Genomic DNA, 19134 nt, shown 5'->3' with positions numbered 1-19134 from the left:
AGTGAGGTCTCTTGGGCAGCAAAGTAGGGTCCTAACCCGGTAGATTTTTGCCTATCCCTATCTGAAGCTCAAGAGAAATGTTTGGGGGGCTCCTGGGTGGCTCAGTCAGTCGGGCATCCGACTTCGGCTCAGGTCATGATCTCACAGTGTGTGAGTTCAAGCCCCGCGTCGGGCTCTATGCTGACAGCTCGGAACCTGGAGCCTGCTTCGGATTCTGTGTCTCCCCCTCTCTCTGCCCCTCCCCTGCTCATGCTCTGTCTCTGTCTCAATAATGAATAAACGTTAAAAAATTTTAAAGAGGGGCGCCTGGGTGGCGCAGTCGGTTGGGCGTCCGACTTCAGCCAGGTCACGATCTCGCGGTCCGTGAGTTCGAGCCCCGCGTCAGGCTCTGGGCTGATGGCTCGGAGCCTGGAGCCTGTTTCCGATTCTGTGTCTCCCTCTCTCTCTGCCCCTCCCCCGTTCATGCTCTGTCTCTCTCTGTCCCAAAAATAAATAAACGTTGAAAAAAAAAATTAAAAAAAAAAAAAATTTTAAAGAAAGAAAAGAGAAATGTTTGGGTTGGAAAGTGAGGTTTGGGTGATGGCGGTTGCCTCCCTAGGTTTGGACGAAGCGGCTGGCGGGTGGGGGGATGTGGAACGAGAGGGGGCAGCGCTGGGGAATGAGAGCAGGCTTGCATGGGGCCGTGGGAAGAAACAGGTTCCTCCAGGGGCCAGTGAACGGGCCAGATTCACAGAAGGAAGGTCGTGAAGAAGGAGGGGCTGCTGAAGGTCATCGCAGAGCTCTGCTGGGCTGTGCTCTGCACCGCAGGGCTCGGCCAAAGCAGTTGGCAGGCGTTGGGGAAGAGGAAGGCAGGTTGCAGGGGCCCGGTAGTGACGTGGGCGCAAAGGACCGCGCTCTCAGAACACCAGCTAGGGAGGAAGGAGAGCTAGAGGGATTTGAGTCTGTTGGGTTTTTGCTTTTGTTTTTTCAAGGTTGAAGAGAGAGCCCCTTTGGCCCTTTCCTCCTTAGTGCCCTGTTCCTTTGAATACCTTCTTTCTTAGAGTTAATTCTCTTGCCGGACCACTCGGGTTCCTGTCTTGTCATCTCTCAACCCAGGGGCTCCCCACTGCACTTCAGTCCTCCTTCCCAAACTTATTGTTTTCATATCTTCCAACTATTTTCTTTGCCAGTACTCTCGCTGTCGAGAGCACCGGTCAGGAAAGAGGTCGTTTTCTCCGCCCCGCAGTAAGGGTGCTGGAAGTCACTCTCTGAAAATCCCCTCCGGAGCTCAACAGCGGGCCCTGTTACTGTCTTTTGTTTATAGCAAGACACAACCCACGGCCAGCCTTGCTCTCCTAAGAACCCAGCCCCTTGGCCTCTAGGAACGTTCCATAAGCAGCGCGGATGACCGCATCCACAAAAACCGGAGACCTGGGCCGTCCGTGTTCAGTCAGTGCCACGAAGCAAGCGTGATGACCGCTCGTGGCCCAGGAAAGAGAAGACACTCGGGTGAACCCCACGTTCCCGTCATCTGTAACTCCCGCCGACCCTGAACCTGGAAGAAAGCTTGCACTCTGTGATCATCTGCATCACAGTAAATAACACTCCAATTTCATTCTTTGTAGTGTGTTCACAGAGACCTGGCAGCCAGGAACGTGCTCGTGACCCACGGGAAAGTGGTGAAGATCTGTGACTTTGGACTGGCTCGAGATATCATGAGTGACTCCAACTACGTTATCCGGGGCAATGTGAGGCTGCTACTTCGTACACGTTTTTTATGCCGTCACTGTGTGTTTTGTCGTTGTTACGGTAGACAGCCGCACTCACTGTGGTGCGTGTTTGAGTCACGGCCACGTCCGAACACTTGCTCACGGCAGTTAGCTTTCTTAGGCTTGACAGCTTTTTCTGTAGCTTCAGGGAATATCCCAGCTGTAATAAAAGCCGAGTAAAGGAGCGTCACCTCTGTCACAGCAGATCAGGTAGGGTACCTTGGAGCACAAGCCACACTTTAAACAAAACCCATTACCTGAGCCTACAGTTCCCGGAGCTGTAAAGTGATTGGAGTCATGTTTCCAATCGCAGGATTTGGCAATAGCTACCATAAAACTTTTTTTTTAAGTACGACATATAAATTAAATGTTAAATGCAAAATCTTTAAAGGCACAACATTGAACGTAAATGTTAGCTAGTGAAGGTTTAGCATCTTATGACTGCCACACAGGGAGACCTAAAACATGACTGAATATAAAAAATTAAAAAAATTAAAAAATTAATTAATTAATTAATTAAAAAATTAAAAAATCCCTAAGGACAGATGTGGGTTTTTTTATTTTTATTTTTTTTATTTTAGAGAGAGAACGCGCAGGGGAGAGGGGCAGGGGGAGAGAGCTGGTCTTTAGCAGGCTTCAGGTTCAGCGCTGAGCCCTATCTGGGGCTTGATCCCAAGACCCTGGGATCATGACCTGAGTCGCACCAAGGGTCAGATGCTCAGCCGACTGAGCCACCGAGGCGCCCTGTTGTGTTTTTTTTTTTTCAATTTAAGATTTTATTTTTAAGTAGTTTCTACACGCAGCGTGGGGCTCGAACTCATAACCCTGAGATCAAGAGTCTCATGCTCTACTGACTGAGCCAGCCAAGTGCCCCCCGATGTGTTATTTATAAGAGAGCTATTAGAAATACTAAATGATAAAATTGTGCAGTGAAAGAACGTGGCTGTAAGAATTACAACACCTGGAGTTAAGCCCCTGTCCTTATGTTTTGGAATTTCTGGGTGCTTTTTTGTCCCCACTTGTGAAATGATAATAACAGCGAGTGCTGACGCACTGCCTACTGTGTGCTTAGCACTATCCTAAGTGCTTTACATATATTCATTTAGTCCTCAAAGCACCTCTCTTGGGGATGAGGAAACCGAGGCCCAGAAACGTAACTCTGCCCATGATTACACAGCAGGTGGATTAGAGCACGGATGGGCTGAGCCCCAAGTCTGCGCATAACCGCTGGGACACGTGCAGCGTTTCCCGTGAGGATTATACGCTTCCCTCACTGGGGTTGTTGTGGGAATAAACCAATAAAACCAACATGAAAGCACCTGTCCGGGGGAAACGGCCAATAAACGTTAAAAATCAAATTAAACTGCATTCCCATTAGCATCAAATAACCATCCAGGCTGATGTTAGATCCATACCTCACTCGTTGGAGCTGAAGTCGTAAATATGATCAAAGCTTCTGTGTGGCTGTGCAGTTTTTAACCTTACTAGCTGGCCGTCTCTTACGTGGGAAGGTGAATTTCATGTGGCACCTCGGTTAATCCGTGTAATTAATCAAATTAGCCAGACCAGCCTGTTTGGTTTTACCAGCTCATCGGTTTGTGCGGGATTTAAAATCGGGTTTCTTTCTTGAGCTTCAGTTTTGTTTTGTTTTGTTTTTTTATTTCCTTCAATAATCTCTACATGCGACGTGGGGCTCGAACCCGTGACTCCCAGGTCAGGGCGCAGGCTCTACTGACTGAGTCGGCAAAGTACCCTTCGAGCTCTGATTTCACTGGGCAGGTTGAACATGCGTGGTGAGGGGCTCCTCAACTCACGAGAAAGAAAATACTACAAAAAGCTCTACCCCGGGAACCTATCCACCCCTACGTCTTGGTTCCCATCCCAGGCAGTACTAACTCAAAACCCGCCTCTCGTGCTTCTGGAGATTATTAAAGCCACAGAAGCCAGCCTGGTATCATTCCTGGAAGAGATGGGGTGTGCTCCCTTCACCACATTCCTGTAGGTGGTATTTCCACTAAAGTCCTTCCAAGAAGGTCGTCCACTAATTTACCAGTATCTCCTCACCTCTGGTCACCTGACTGGTTCCTCCTTCATGGTGTCTGCTGTGACACTTACCCATTTCCAAGCACAAGCCTTTGTTCACGAGGAGTTTTAAAGAGATATCGGTTGATTTTTTTTTTTTAAGCCTATTATTAGAATGTTGATTTGAAAGTGAAACACTTCCCCTTGGGCAATATGATCTCCTCAATGAAGGATTAAGAGCGGCTTTCGGAAGAAAATACACTTTATTATCGGCTAATAAGAGAAAAGAAACACGCCTTGTTCAGTCCGTGCACCACCCATCACCACTGATCGGTCCCCTCTTGGATTCCACACAGGCCCGTCTCCCTGTAAAGTGGATGGCTCCCGAAAGCTTATTTGAAGGGGTCTACACCATAAAGAGTGACGTCTGGTCATATGGAATATTACTCTGGGAAATATTCTCACTTGGTAAGTTTTGCAGTTTGCTGCCAGCCGTTGCCCCCCACACGCTATCCCATTCCTAAATCAGGGTGCATGACCCGTGACCTCTAATGCTCCCTAGAGCTGGCTCTTCCTTGCCTCTGTGCAGTGTGTGCCGTTTCACGTTTTTTTTTTTTTTAATTCTTTTTAATGTTTATTTATGTTTGAGAGAGAGAGACCAGGGGAGGGGCAGAGAGAGAGGGAGACACAGAATCTGAAGCAGGCTCTGGGCTCTGAGCCATCAGCACAGAGCCCGACGCGGGGCTCGAACTCAGGAGCCACGAGACCGTGACCTGAGTCAAAGTCGGAAGCTCAACGGACTGAGCCACCCAGGCGCCCCCTTTTTTTTTTTTTTAATTTTTTTCCTAATGCTTATTTAGAGACAGAGAGAGACAGAGCATGAGCAGGGGAGGGGCAGAGAGAGAGGGAGACACAGGATCCGAAGCAGGCTCCAGGCTCTGAGCCATCAGCACAGAGCCCGACGCGGGGCTCGAACCCACCAACCGTGAGATCATCACCTGAGCCAAAGCCGGATGATTAACGCACTGAGCCACCCGGGCGCCCCCATTTCGTGCTTTATTTGTGGTGTCTGTAGGTCTGTCTACCCCCACCGGCCTGTAGCCACCGGCTGGAGGGCAGAAGTCCTGACTCTCCCCGCCCACGGCCTCACGCCAAGCAGTGTCGGGCCCATGGGAGCTCTCGGTCCATGCTTGTTCGTTGAGTGAATGAAGAAACAAATGAGATGGTTTCTCCTCCCTAACGTTTTCCTCAGGTGTCAATCCGTACCCTGGCATTCCGGTCGACGCTAACTTCTATAAACTCATTCAGAGTGGATTTAAGATGGACCAGCCATTTTATGCCACAGAAGAAATGTGAGTTCACATCAGAGGGCAAGGTGGCCGAAATCGGGAATTTACAGTCTCTCTCGTTCCGAATGCATGACCCAAAAAAAATAAAAAAAAAAATAAAAGCGCAAAACTCCTTAATGCAAAATGCATATGATTCCTCTTTAAAAAAAAAAAAAGGAAAGAAAAGAAAAGGAAACTCTAATCCTTTTCTTGGGGAGGGAGGGGGGGGTGGGCGGGGCTTCCTGAACCTTCCGGCCCTAAGATACTATGAATTAGGGGCTTCAGTTCCTTTGCTTGAGGGATCCCTGGGGGTGATCCAACTCCCATCTCCCGACTTCTGGGCCACGTTGTAGTTTTTATTTTTTATTTTAAACATTTTTTTTAACGTTTATTTATATTTGAGACCGAGAATGAATGGGGGAGGGGCAGAGAGAGAGGGAGACACAGAATCCGAAACAGGCTCCAGGCTCCGAGCTGTCGGCACAGAGCCCGACGCGGGGCTCGAACTCACAGACCTCGAGATCGTGACCTGAGCCGAAGTCGGACGCTTAACCGACCGAGCCACCCAGGCGCCCCACGTCGTAGTTTTTAAAACACATTTCTGTCCCTCATCTAATTTGCCCTTTCCGGTGTGAGTTGAAAATCTAGTAGAGCCCGTGCCGCAAAACAACCAGGCCGCAGCTGAGCAGCTGTACGGGGCCTCCACTTCCCTTGGCTCAGCTTTCCTCTCCTTACTTCTCCTCCTCTTGCTTTTACAGATACTTTATAATGCAATCGTGCTGGGCTTTTGACTCGAGGAAACGGCCGTCCTTCCCCAACCTGACCTCGTTTTTAGGATGTCAGCTGGCCGACGCAGAAGAAGCGGTAGGTAGCAGCACCCTGCTTGAAAAGGCGATGCTGGAGGGGCCCCCCCGGGGGGCTCAGCTGGTTGGGCGGCCAGCTCTTGATTTCGGCTCGGGTGGTGACCTCCCGAGTTCGGGAGTTCGAGCCCCGCGTCAGGCTCTGCGCTGGCAGCGCGGAGCCTGCTTGGGATTCCCTCTCCCTCCCTCTCTCTCTGCCCCTCCCCGACTCGTGCTGTCTCTCTCTGAACAAGTAAACTTGAAAAGGCGTCCTTAGAAAGGAAAGCGACAACTCAGAACACACGCTGGCTTCCCAAGACCCAAAGATACCACGTTGTCTTTTTCACCGCGATTTGTCTCGTTTGCCCTTTAAAAGTTGTATGGGGTGAGATATATTTATTGGTAACTGGTTTTTTTTTGGCGGGGGGGGGGGGAGCTCTCCCTAAAGGTGTCGGCCAATTGAGAAATTAAATGTCCAGTGCACAGGACTAGACAACCAAATAAAACTGAATCCCTGAGCCCCCCCCCCCCCCGCCCCACCGCCTACCGTTAGCATGGAGTAATCGCACGACTCAGTCATGTAATACAGTATCTTGGAGAGAACATTGCCCTGCAGTCCTGAGAGTCGAATCCCAGTCCTACCATGCCGTCTCCTCATTGCTGTGTGCATTACGGCAAATCGTTCCTCCGGGTCTTACTTTTCTCACCTGTAAAATGGGTTGTCACACCGGGTGATCCTTGAGCGTTGTGAACTTGGAATCCCTCTGCTAACTCTTCCCCCTGGTAATACAACCTGGCGTAGTGAACGGAACCATCCTCTAGAGGCCGTGGACAAAGGATGGGACCTTGAACCTCCAGTACCCGGGTTCAAATCTTGGCTCCATCATTTACATCTTACAGGCCTCGATTAAGTCAATCTTTTGTTGGCTCTCAGTTTCCGTGTCTGAAATATGGGACTAACAGATCTTACTTTGGGGAGCTCTAAAGAGTAAATAAACTGATGTATGTGCAAAGACTTCCCACACAGCAGGCACTTGGTAGTTAATAAATGTTAGCTACATAGGCACCTGACTCTTTAAATGGATTGTCTGTGCTCTTTTTCTAAATTACTGAGTCTGTTTTCAATTCTGTGGCCTCTCCAGACACCTGGGTATAGGTTGTGTGTGGCCTGTCCTCCTGTTAGGATGTTCGAAGAATCCCATTCGATCATTCGTCTGTTTGCTTGTTTGTTTTTGGGCTTTGTTGTTGTTGTTTTGGTGAGAGAGTGAGCATGAGCAGGGGAGGGGCAGAGAGAGGGGGGAACAGAGGATCCGAAGCAGGATCCGCGCAGCCAGCAGCGAGCCCAGCGCGGGGCTCGAACTCACAAACCCTGAGATCGCGACCTGAGCCGAGGTCGGACGCTTAACCGACTGAGCCCCCCGGGCGCCCCTGAAAAAAATCACACTTGGAAACGAAAATATGGTCAGGGAATTAGGTCCAGAAAGTCAGGGGAGATGGAAAGCCTCAGGGCTATCGAGTAGATAACCCAGAAATAGTTAATGACGCTGTAAGAGAAACTGAAAGAAGAATCGTGGAGAGAAAACAAGAAAGGAGCTGTTGCGGCAAAGAGAAAGCACCAAGTAATTTTCACTGGCTGGGGAGCTGCTTTGGATCCACAGACGTCTTATTTGCACTAGAATTTTGGGAAGAATGAGTAGTATTTTGGCTGCTGGGGGATGGGGGGTTGGTGGAGTGTTCCAGGCTGGATGAGTGATAGAGGTAAAGGTTCACAGGTGAGAGAGGCGAATGGAAAACAAATGGTTGTGGCTAAAGTAAAGGGCGAGTGGGGGAACACAGAGGAAAACAAGACTATAAAGGTAGTGGGCCGGGGTGGAGGGTCCGCTGCGGCCGAACCGTCCCTTGGCTTTGTTCAGGACCTCCTTGGACTCGGTGTGCAGCTGTCCTCTGTCCCCATGCCCCCAGGACGTCCAAATCCCTCTCCCTCTGTTCAGGGGGCCTTCGACATATCCGGGATTGTTGAATGGCAAGGTCTCCACGGATGATGACTCAGCTGAGGGTATCCAAGCTCAGGGACACCCCTTCAACTTCTCCCCACCCCGTTCTCTTCCTCTCTGCCCCCTGACCCTCTGTGGTGGAAAGTTCCTTTCCCTACCCGTCTCAGAGCCACTGATGGCAAGCTGTAGCTCCTTTAGGTAAATGACAAAATAGCGTCCCTGCCAGGGAGACATTCATCCACCCAGCCACCGTGGGGAGCCTCTCACCCCCGGCTGGTGCAGTGGGCTCCAGTCTAGAAGCCCGGGGAGCAGAGCAGAGATTGGACTTCAGGCCCCCCTTGCCCGCTTGGCTGGGCACCTCTGAGCGAGGCATGATCTCCGCAGCCGTGCCCACTGCGAGCAGAATCTGGCTCCTCCTGTGTCGCCGTCCCGTGGTTTCTCTTCACACCTCCGAGCACAGCCACGTGTCGTCTCTTGAGTGGGAAGACAGGCCTTGCCAGCGTGCCTGGGGTAACATCTCCTGCTCCGCGTGTGAATGCTTTTTGTAGAATCTCTGGTTTTGCTCCATCGCGGACTCGGGAAGCAAATGGCCCTCGGGGAACCAGTGAGAAGAGGAGGGAAGCACGCAGAGGAAACACAGGTTGATGCTCTGAGGTGTAACTTACAGCAGGGAGATCGTCGGACAACGTGCTAAGGCAATGAGGATTTGTGGAACCGGGGAGGATTTGCAGAATGGACAGACATGCTTCAAGATTTGTCTCGAAGCCCAGATCACTACGTGTGTGACAGATGTTAACCGGGCTTATGGTGGTGACCCTCTCGCCATAGATACCCAGAGACGAATCGTGTCGTACGCCTGAAGCTAATCCAGTGTTACATGTCCCTTATACATCCGTTTGTTTTGTTTTTTTAATTTTTTTTTCAACGTTTATTTATTTTTGGGACAGAGAGAGACAGAGCATGAACGGGGGAGGGGCAGAGAGAGAGGGAGACACAGAATCGGAAACAGGCTCCAGGCTCCGAGCCGTCAGCCCAGAGCCCGACGCGGGGCTCGAACTCCCGGATCGCGAGATCGTGACCTGGCTGAAGTCGGACGCTTAACCGACTGCGCCACCCAGGCGCCCCCATTTTTTTTTTTTAAAAAAAGGAGCCAGATCGAGTTACGCCCTCGTCTCCAAAGACCCCCCCCCCGTAACTTCTCCGGTCAGATTTCAGGGTCCTTCTTCTGGGTCCCCGTAACACTATGTGACACTCTGAGACTCAGTGTTGTGTGATACTTTTGCTTTCCCATCACTAGACTTGGCTCACGAGGTCAAGGACATGCACTGTTCATCTTCACACGTTAGAGGCCCCGTCTGTTTTGTTCGCTGTGACATACCCAGTGCTTAGCGTATAGAAAGGGCCTAGCAACGATATTTGGAAGAAAGGAAGCGTAAAAGCAAGTTTGGGGAGGCAAAAGCAAAACAGCACGAGGAAGGACATCCGTTAAGAGGTGACTGTGGCAGCAGAGGTGAGCAAAGGAGGGAGTGAACTGGACCGCGGCAGGGGGGAGGGGTGCAGAGGAAAGGGACACACAGCTCCTGTTTCAAGAAAGGGGCCTGAACTCACATCACCTCTCCTTTCATATCAGTGCCCACAAATTATAGGATATATAATATAATATAGAATATAGAAATATATTATAAATGTATCATATATAATGTATTGCAAATAAATATAATACAAATATAAAGGATTTGTATTTGTAATACAAATCTGTATTTGTAGTACAAATTTGTATATTGTAATACAAATACAAATATTTAACATAAATATTAAAATATAAATATATACACTACATATTTTTATTACTTTTTATTTTATTTATTAAAAAAATTTTTAATGTTTATTTTTGAGAGAGAGAGAGGGACAGACAGAGCATGAACGGGGGAGGGCAGGAAGTGAGGGAGACTCAGAATCCCGAGCAGGCTCCAGGCTCCGAGCCGTCAGCACAGGTCCCGATGCGGGGCTCAAACTCATGAACCACGATATCACAACCTGAGCCGAAGACAGACACTTAACCCACTGAGCCACCCAGGCGCCCCTGTTATATATTTTTAAAGAAGTGAGGCCATAATTGCCTTTGAAAGCCAGAAGGTGATCTCTGTGGACCGGGAACGGTGGAAAACCCCTGGGATGATGAAAGCAGTTAGGACTGAAGGGAGAAGACCCACGACAGAGGACTCTTTGAAAGGATAAGGACACGTGCTTCCCTAACGGGCAGGGAGAGTTCTGGTAGGATGTTGCAGTGTGGTTCCACAGTGGGGGCAGCCACACTGTTAAGTACACGTAAGAAGAAAGCAAGTGTTAAAAATGTGAGTATAACCACCGTTAAAAGAGAATATAATATATCTCAGGTGTAGTGTAGAAATAAAAATATAGTTTATAATCTCAGGTGTGGGGCGCCTGGGTGGCTCAGTAGGTTAAGCGTCCGACTTTGGGCTCAGGTCATGATCTCACCGCTCGTGAGTAAGTTCAAGCCCCACATCAGGCTCTGCGCTGACAGCTCGGAGCCTGGAGCCTGCTTCGGATTCTGTGTCTCCCTCTCTCTCTCTCTGCCCCTCCCCTGCTTGCTCCCTGTCTCTCTCTCAATAAATAAATAAATAAACAAACAAACAATTATAATCTCAGGTGTAGCGTAGAAATAAAAAAGGACCATAGAAAACTTGATCAACCCAACAAAGCAGGGGAGAGAGAAACAAAGAACATTCATGGAAATAGAAAAAAAAAAAACACAAAAAAGCAGGATTCGAAAGTCCACTTAGGAAAGAGAATTTCAAAATAAATGTGCCTGTCATCATACAGGCACATTAACTGACCTCAGTGCAGTGGAACGGGACATCGCCAAGAGCAACCAAAAAGGCCCCAACGTCTGACGTCAGAGATGAAAATCCCTGCTTACAGAAGTCTTTGGTTCACAAGAAGGAGGAGGAAGGGAAAAGAAATAAAAATAGACCTTGCTTATTAAAACCTGTAGGAGCCAGCCACGTTTATAATTCTAAATTCATTTGTTAGAAAACAAAAAAGAATGAAAATGAATGACTTCAACTTTCAACTCAAGAAACTAAGAAAAAAAACCAAACTGCAATGTATGAGGAGACAGAGAGGAAGAAGAGAAAGAAGAAAGCAGCAGAACAGAACTAATAGAGGGGCACCTGGGTGGCTCAGGCGGTTAAACATCTGTCTTCGGCTCAGGTCATGATCTCTCAGTTCATGGGTTCGAGCCCCGCATCGGGCTCTGTGCTGACTGGTCGGAGCCTAGAGCCTGCTTCGGGTTCTGTGTCTCCCTCTCTCTCTGTGTCTCTCCCCTGCTCATTCTCTGTCTCTCTTTCTCTCAAAAATAAACAAATATTAAAAACAAAAAAAGAACTAATATTGATACAGGCAGAATTCATTAAACTGAGAGTAGCCCCCAAAACAAAATAATAGTGATGGTCAGGAAAGCCAAAAGTTGTTTTTGAACTAATAATTTAATTGCTCCCATTTTTGATGTCATGCACACTTACTAACATGTTACCCATAATAATACATTTAATTCTCATTTCAGGCTCACGAAGTAAGTTCAACCATTACCTCTTTTGCAGATCAGTAAACAGAGATACAGAGAGGTTCAGTAATTTGCCCAAGGTCACACAGTAAGGGTCAGACTTAGGGGTTGAATACAACAGTCTGGAAGTGGTTGACACTGTATATTAATATTGTATATTAACACAGTGTACAAATATACCACTAAAGCACACTATGAAGAGAGCAATTAAGAAAGAAGAGACAGCACAAATAAGATTCAGGATAAAAAGAACGTAATTATGGATAGGGACACCATTTTCTTTTCTTTTTTAAAAAAAAAAATTATTTTAATGTTTATTCTCGAGAGGGAGACAGACATGTGTCAGAGTGGGGGACAGAGTGTGAGTGGGGGAGGGTCAGAGAGAGAGGGAGACACGGAATCCGAAGCAGGCTCAGGGCTCCGAGCTCTCAGCCCAGAGCCCGATGCGGGGCTCGAACTCACAAACCGCGAGATCATGACCTGAGCCGAAGTCGGTCGCTTAATGGGACACCATTTTCAAAAGTATAAGAAAACCTTACGCACCTCTTTCCACGGATGCACTTGGAAAGCTGGGGTTTCAAAATTTTTATAAGGAGAATGTACTTATGGATTACTTGTGCCATTAAAAATTCATTTAAAGGGGCGCCTGAGTGGCTCAGTTGGTTGAGTGACCGACTTGGGCTCGGGTCATGATCTCATGCTTTGTGAGTTCAGGCCCCACATCGGGCTCTGTGCTGACAGCTGGGGGCCTGGAGCCTGCTTCGGATTCTGTGTCTCCCTCTCTCTCTGCCCCTTCCCTGCTCATGCTCTGTCTCTGTCTGTCTCAGAAATAAATAAACATTAAAAAATTAAAAAAAAATAAAATAAATAAATAAAAATTCATTTAAAAAATCACTTACAGGGGTGAAGGAGGTACAGGCTTCCGGTTATAATGACTAAGTCACCAGGATGAAAGGTACAGCATAGGGAATAAGTCAGTGGTAGTGTAACAAAAAGTGTATGGTGACAGAAGGCAGCCATGCTCTGGTGAACACAGTGACATACAGACTCGTGGAATCACTATGTTGTACACCTGAAGCTGATGTAACATTGTGTGTCACTTATACGTCAGTTAGACCAATCACGTAAATAAAAATCCATGAAAGAAATGGAAAAGGAAGACATGAAAAGCAGTGATATACCCGAACGCGCCCCAGGGACGGACTGACTGGCTCTGGGAGCACAGCGAGCTCAAGGAGATGGTTCCGGAACTTCTGGATCACGGGACTGGCAGTGCGCCAAGTGGAATTGCAAACACAGGAAGCAGGGAAGGTTTGGGGATGAAAGATCATGAATACAGGTTGGGTTTGAAGCGTCCCTGGTGTTTCTGTCACAGCCTCGCTTGGAGGGTTAGACATCCAATGCCTGAGATGTACGTTTGGTTCAACAGGTCATGACCGACTGCTGCTTTCCGAAAAACACATATCATCCCTGTTCATCCTTCCGGGTACAGGCAAAGTGTTATTGTGCAGACCAGGGTCAAAAGGATATTTCTCTCGATCTGCTTTCCAGAAAGAAAAAAATTAAAGAGTAGGAGGCGGTCCGCTCAGTTACCAAACTGTGAAAAACAGACAACCCTTGTCTTGTCGTAAGGCTCTGGAGAAAATAGTGTTCCCAAACACAGCTGACAGTGCAGCCTGAGTGTTTCAGCACTCAAGTATGCGTCCCCTTGGACCCAGAGATGCCACTTCCCCGTTCATCCCAGAGACAGACGAGGCCAGTGTAACCTTTGCAGTTTTATGTTACATAGCCAGTCCACCGAAAGGTTAGTTAGGGGCGGCCGGGTGGCTCAGTCCGCCAAGCGTCCAACTTTTGGTGCTGGCTCAGGTCATGATCTCGCGGTCGTGGGATTGAACCCCATGTGCGGCTCCTCGCTGAGCATGGAGACTGCTTGGGCTTCCCTCCCTCCCTCTGTCTCTCTGTCTCTCTCTCTCTGCCCCTCCCCCCCTCGTACTCCATCTCTCAAAAATAAATAAATGATTGGTTGATTTTAAAAAAGTTGGGGCGCCTGGGTGGCGCAGTCGGTTAAGCGTCCGACTTCAGCCAGGTCACGATCTTGCGGTGCGTGAGTTCGAGCCCCGCGTCAGGCTCTGGGCTGATGGCTCAGAGCCTGGAGCCTGTTTCCGATTCTGTGTCTCCCTCTCTCTCTGCCCCTCCCCCGTTCATGCTCTGTCTCTCTCTGTCCCAAAAATAAATAAACGTTAAAAAAAAAAATTAAAAAAAAAAAAAAAAGTTTAGTGATGGTACATCAGTACTATGGAATGCTAGGCTGCTGTTAAAAAGATGGATGTGCTCCCATTCCGTCAACAGGGAAAATATATAACGCACGTAACATCCGGACAACATATTAGCAACTCAGAATAAGGCTCGAAACCAGAATCTACACTCTCAGCCTACAGATACACAATTGTGTATGCACAGCAGACTATAACGGTGGCCACCTCTGATGAGTTTAGCTTGTTTTCTATACATCTTCCTACATGGCTTACGTTATCTCTATGAATGTGCATTAACTTTATCATCAGACAAAAAGTAGAACTGATTTCATTTTGGAAAAGGACTCTAAAGTCACCCAAGTGAAACTCAAGCATCAGTCCCCCGTATTAATTGCATAATGAACAGGTCTCTCTTAGTGGCCTTTCTCTTTTATGGTTTTACCACGCAGCTTTAGGATTTCTAGATCGAGATTTTGTAGCCAAGATTAGAAATAATAATGGAATAAAATGCTCGACTTGATTTCTCCATGAATAAAAGGACCAAATCTGCTTTGTCAATTAATATCCTCTTAAGATTATCCTCTAAGGCTTATGTATAGTAATAGCAAGTAATTTGCAATAAAGCCCCGTGACATGTACGTCATCATCGGATGGTAACCAGTGTTGTGTCTTTTTTCCCACATTCAGATGTATCAGAACACGGATGGCCATGTTTCCGACCGTCCTTCCGTCTACCAAAACAGGCAACCTTACAGCAGAGAGGTGGAATCGGGTTTACTCACTCCACAGGCTCCTGTCGAAGATTCCTAGAGAAACGACTTAGTCTTAAAGACTTCCTCCCTTCAACCCCCAGCTTAAACAGGCTATAGATTACCAAAACAGGATTAATCTCATCACTAAAAGAAAGTATATTCTCAACTGCTGCTTTGCTGGACTTTTCTCTAGAAGCTCTCTGTATTTACTCTTGTTTTCAAAGGAACTTTTGTAAAAATCACATCATCCTTTGCACAAGGCAGGAAGAGCTGATAATTAACTTTATTGGAGCATCTACCCACATCCAAAGGCCTTCTCAGTCTGGCTTCAGTGAAAATTGTGTACCTGAACTATAGTATATTCTTGTAAATACATAAAACAAAAGCATTTTGCTAAGGAGAAGCTGATATGATTTTTTTAAATCTATGTTTTAAAACAATATGTAACTTTTCCAGCTATTTAGTGATATATTTTATGAATGAAAATAAAATTTCTTCTATAGAGTTGTTTGTCATTGAATTGTTTGCATGGTCTATTTAGGGCAAGACTTAACTGGAGGGGAGGAACCTAATGAAATTGTGTGCAATGTTCTGTATTCTTTTTTTCCTACTGAGAAGGTCCGTCCTCTTGTTGGATCCTTAAAAGGATCTGTGACTCCTGCCCCCAGACCAGGAACCAAACAGCTGGCGAAGGCTTGCTTTTCTGCAGCACTCCATTGATTCAGCCTCCCTCGTCCTTTGAAGCTCAGCTCCCTCCCTCCCACAGGCTTATAAACTTGGACTTGCCCCTGTCCTTACATTCCAGTGTGGTTCTTGGTGAAGGTCTACCTTCTCTCGTCCTCCCTTCCAGTGCCTCGGTTAAGATAAGAGCCCTGAAGCCAGTCCCGCTAGGCTGGACTTCTCTGTCCACCACTCTTCGCCATGCAACGTTGGGCAAGTAACTGAACTTCGTTAGGCCCCAGTTTCCCGTTCTGGAAGAAGAGATAATGATGGATGGAATCTCTCTCACAGGGTTGCTGTAAGAATTAGATGGATGACATAAATAATATATGCATGTCATAAATATACACATACACAGATGGTCCCCAACTTCTAGTGGTTCAACTTACTATTTTTCAACTTTACGACGGCGCAAAAGGGATACACGTTCAGTAGAGACGGTCCTTTGAATTTTGAATTTTGATCTTTTCCTGGGTTAGCGACATTACCCTCTTTCATGATGCTGGACAGTAGAAGCTCCCAGTCTGCCGTGGGATCACAGGGTAAACAAGCAACACCCTGGCCGGCATTCTGGTGTTTACTCTGGGTACGGTATTCAGTCTGTGACATGAGAGATCCAACACTTTATTATAAAATAGGCTGGGTGTAGACGATTTTGCCCAACTGGAGGCTGACATCAGTATTCTGAGCACATTTGAGGTGGGCCAGGCTAAGCTGTGATGTTCGGTAGGTTGGGTCTATTAAATACATTTCAACTTATGATATTTTCAACTTATTGTGGGTTTACTGGAACATGGCCCCTCCTGGGACGTTTATTCCTCTTTAAGCCCTTGCTTTGTTGCTAGACTTGAGCTCTGTCTTATACTTTAGGTCTTTTTCAGCTCCACCAGCCATCATGAGTGATGGCTTCCTCTGCTGAAATCTACAAGCTTCTTGTCCATATCATCCAACTGGCCCTTAACATGAACATCCTTTCTTTTCGTTTGGATTTCTTTCAAGCAACAAAAATGTATTACCTTTCAGTTCTATAGATAAGCAGTTCGACAAATGTCCTTCTGGGCTAAAATCAAGGTGTCATCAGGGTTACGTTCCTTTCTGGAGGCTCTAGTGGAGAATCTGTGTCCTCACCGGTTCCAGCTTCTACAGGCTGCTAGAATTCCTTGGCTGGTGGCCCCCTGCCCCCATCTTCATAGCCAACAATACTGCATCTTTCCATCTGTTCTCCTGTAACCTTGTCTCCCTCTGCCCATGAGCTCAGCAGAGACCAGTTCTCTCATTGCAAGGATCATGTCTCTTCACTTGGATTTTTAGAAGCGTGAAAGTAGATATGATTTATTCTTTTTTTTTTTTATTTTTTTTTTCAATGTTTATTTATTTTTGAGACCAAGAGAGACAGAGCATGAACGGGGGAGGGGCAGAGAGAGAGGGAGACACAGAATCGGAAACAGGCTCCAGGCTCCGAGCCATCAGCCCAGAGCCCGACGCGGGGCTGGAACTCACGGACCGCGAGATCGTGACCTGGCTGAAGTCGGACGCTTAACCGACTGCGCCACCCAGTCGCCCCGATATGATTTATTCTAAGTTGTATGGTTAATTCCCACTTGTGTATACAGTCAGGACACAAGAAATATCTGTATTTGATTATTTTTTTTACCTACTCAAGTTAAAGCATCAAATATGCTTGGTGTTAAGAATTCAGATAATTTTGTCCTTTTACTTATAGTAGTAAGTGAAACTTTCCCTTTATGTGCCCAACCCAAACCCCAAAATGTTCCTTCAGGGGAAATGCTGTTAAAGTTTCAGATATATTTCTCCCACCTTCTTGTTTAAATATACGTGCATTACTTACACATACTTACACAAATACACTCAACCCACAGAATTCTTTGTTTTTTTACATAAAACGGAACCACACCAGCCATATCGTCAAATGTATTTTGGTTCTTAACTGCATGTCAATATTTTCCCAACTATACATGTTTGTGAAGCACCTGTGATGAGGTAAGTGTTAAGAATGACGTATGTATCATCTCATTAAATCTTCGTAACTGCCTTATGAAGTCGGTACTAAAATGATACCATTTTTCTTCTGGAGAATTGGAAAGTTAACTTAGTAACCTGTGATCTCCAAGCCCTTGTTAACACTTATCTTGTGGTCACTCTTGGGTTCTATTATTATTTTATTTATCGTATTTGTTTATTTTTAATTGTGCTAAAAACAGCACATAACACAAAACATAAAAAAATTTTTTAATGTTTATTTTTGAGAGAGTGAGAGAGAGTGCACATACGTACAAGTGGGGGAGGGGCAGAGAAAGAGAGAGAGAGAGAGAGACAGAATCCGAAACAGGCTCCAGGCTCTGAGCTGTCAGCATAGAGCCCGATGTGGGGCTTGAACCCACGAACACACAAGATGGTGACCAGAGCCGAAGTTGAAGGATTAACTGACTGAGCCACCCAGGTGCCCCTCATCTTAACCATTTTTAAGTGTAAAGTTCAGTATTGTTAAGTATATTCACATTGTTGTGAAACCAATCTCCATAATTTTTTATCTTGTAAATCTGAAACTTTGTCCCCATTAAACAATAATAATTCCCCCTTTCCCTTTCTCTGAGCCCCGGCAACCATCATTCTACTTTGTTTCTATGAATTTTACTACCTCATATAAGTGGAATTATACAATATGTGTCGTTTTGTGACTGACTTATCTCACTTGGCACAATGTCCTCAAGGTTCATCCGTGTTGTGACATGTGACAGTACGTATTTCCGTTCTTTTTAATGCCGAATAACATTTCACAGTATGTGTATACATTTAGTGATTCACTTATCCATTGATGGACATTTAGTTTGCTCCCGCTCTTGCGTTTTGTGAATAATGGTGCTATGAACACGGGTGTGCAAATACCTCTTTGAGAACCTGTTTCCGATTCTTTGGCATATTTTTGTTTTCTTTTGTAAAGAAGTGGGATTGCCTGATCAAATGGTAATCCTATTTTTAACTTTTTGTTGTATATATTATTTTTAAAGATGCCGTTATAGTGATCATGTGTTTCTTTGGCCATCCGGTATCTATTCCCATTTCTTTCAGTAGCAGCACTGTGATTTGATACATTACTTGTCCCTATGGTATGGAGGCAATGGGGTGGGACTTCAGTGGGGGCAGGGGGTGGTGCCTTCTAGCCAAGGAGGGTCCTTGACTCAAGCCTGGCTGATAAACTTCTTCTTTCGTTCTGGAAGTTGGTGCCCGACCTGGATGCAGGCAAGGATGAAAAAGGGAGTTGGGGGGTCGGGGGGTGCCTGGGTGGCTCAATCGGTTAAGTGTCCGACTTTGGCTCAGGTGATGATGATCTCACAGTTCGTGGGTTCGAGCCCCGCGTCGGGCTCTGTGCTGACAGCTCAGAGCCTGGAGCCTGCTTCGGATTCTGTGTGTCCCTCTTTTTCTGCCCTCCTCCACTCGTGCTCTTTCTCTGTCTCTGAAAAATGAATAAATGTTAAAAAAAAAAACAGTATTTTTTGAAATAAAAAGGAAAAAGACAAAGGGAGTGGGAACTTACAATTCTCAGCAACAGCCATCTCCGACCGAGAGTGATAAGCAGTCCCCACTTCCTAGATCCCTGGAGCTGCTTTGGCCCCTCTTCTTGCCCAAGCCTTGCTCTCTGGCCTTCCTGGGCCTGGGGGCCACTGTCTCTTTTCCAGAAATCCCCTTCGGATGCTGTGAACCCAAGTCGGCCTCCAAGACCCTTGGCACATACACCTGCGGCCAAACCGATTTAAGTCAGACCCACATCCATTCTGAACGTGACTTCGCTGTGGATGGGAACCAACAAGCACGTTTGTATGTGGGATCCCACACGGCACCCCCCCTTGCTGCTGTAGTACCCAAGGCAC

At 46.8% G+C, this 19134-nt stretch overlaps 1 protein-coding gene across 1 annotated transcript in view; it reads left to right on the top strand.

The window, feature by feature from the left end:
- The window catches only part of FLT3 (fms related receptor tyrosine kinase 3), a 76657-nt gene extending 61654 nt beyond the window's left edge, over positions 1-15003 (top strand). The window contains exons 20-24 of the mRNA XM_030308360.1: positions 1605-1727; positions 4127-4238; positions 5023-5122; positions 5857-5962; positions 14460-15003. Coding sequence (XP_030164220.1) covers positions 1605-1727; positions 4127-4238; positions 5023-5122; positions 5857-5962; positions 14460-14582 — 564 coding nt within the window. The 3' untranslated portion in view covers positions 14583-15003. The remainder of the gene's footprint in view (positions 1-1604; positions 1728-4126; positions 4239-5022; positions 5123-5856; positions 5963-14459) is intronic.
- Positions 15004-19134: the final 4131 nt, after the last annotated feature.

The sequence above is a fragment of the Lynx canadensis genome, chromosome A1, assembly GCF_007474595.2.
Source record: "Lynx canadensis isolate LIC74 chromosome A1, mLynCan4.pri.v2, whole genome shotgun sequence".
Classification (NCBI taxonomy): domain Eukaryota; kingdom Metazoa; phylum Chordata; class Mammalia; order Carnivora; family Felidae; genus Lynx; species Lynx canadensis.
Note: the sequence above shows the minus strand (reverse complement) of the source record. Positions and strands in the feature narration are given on the sequence as shown.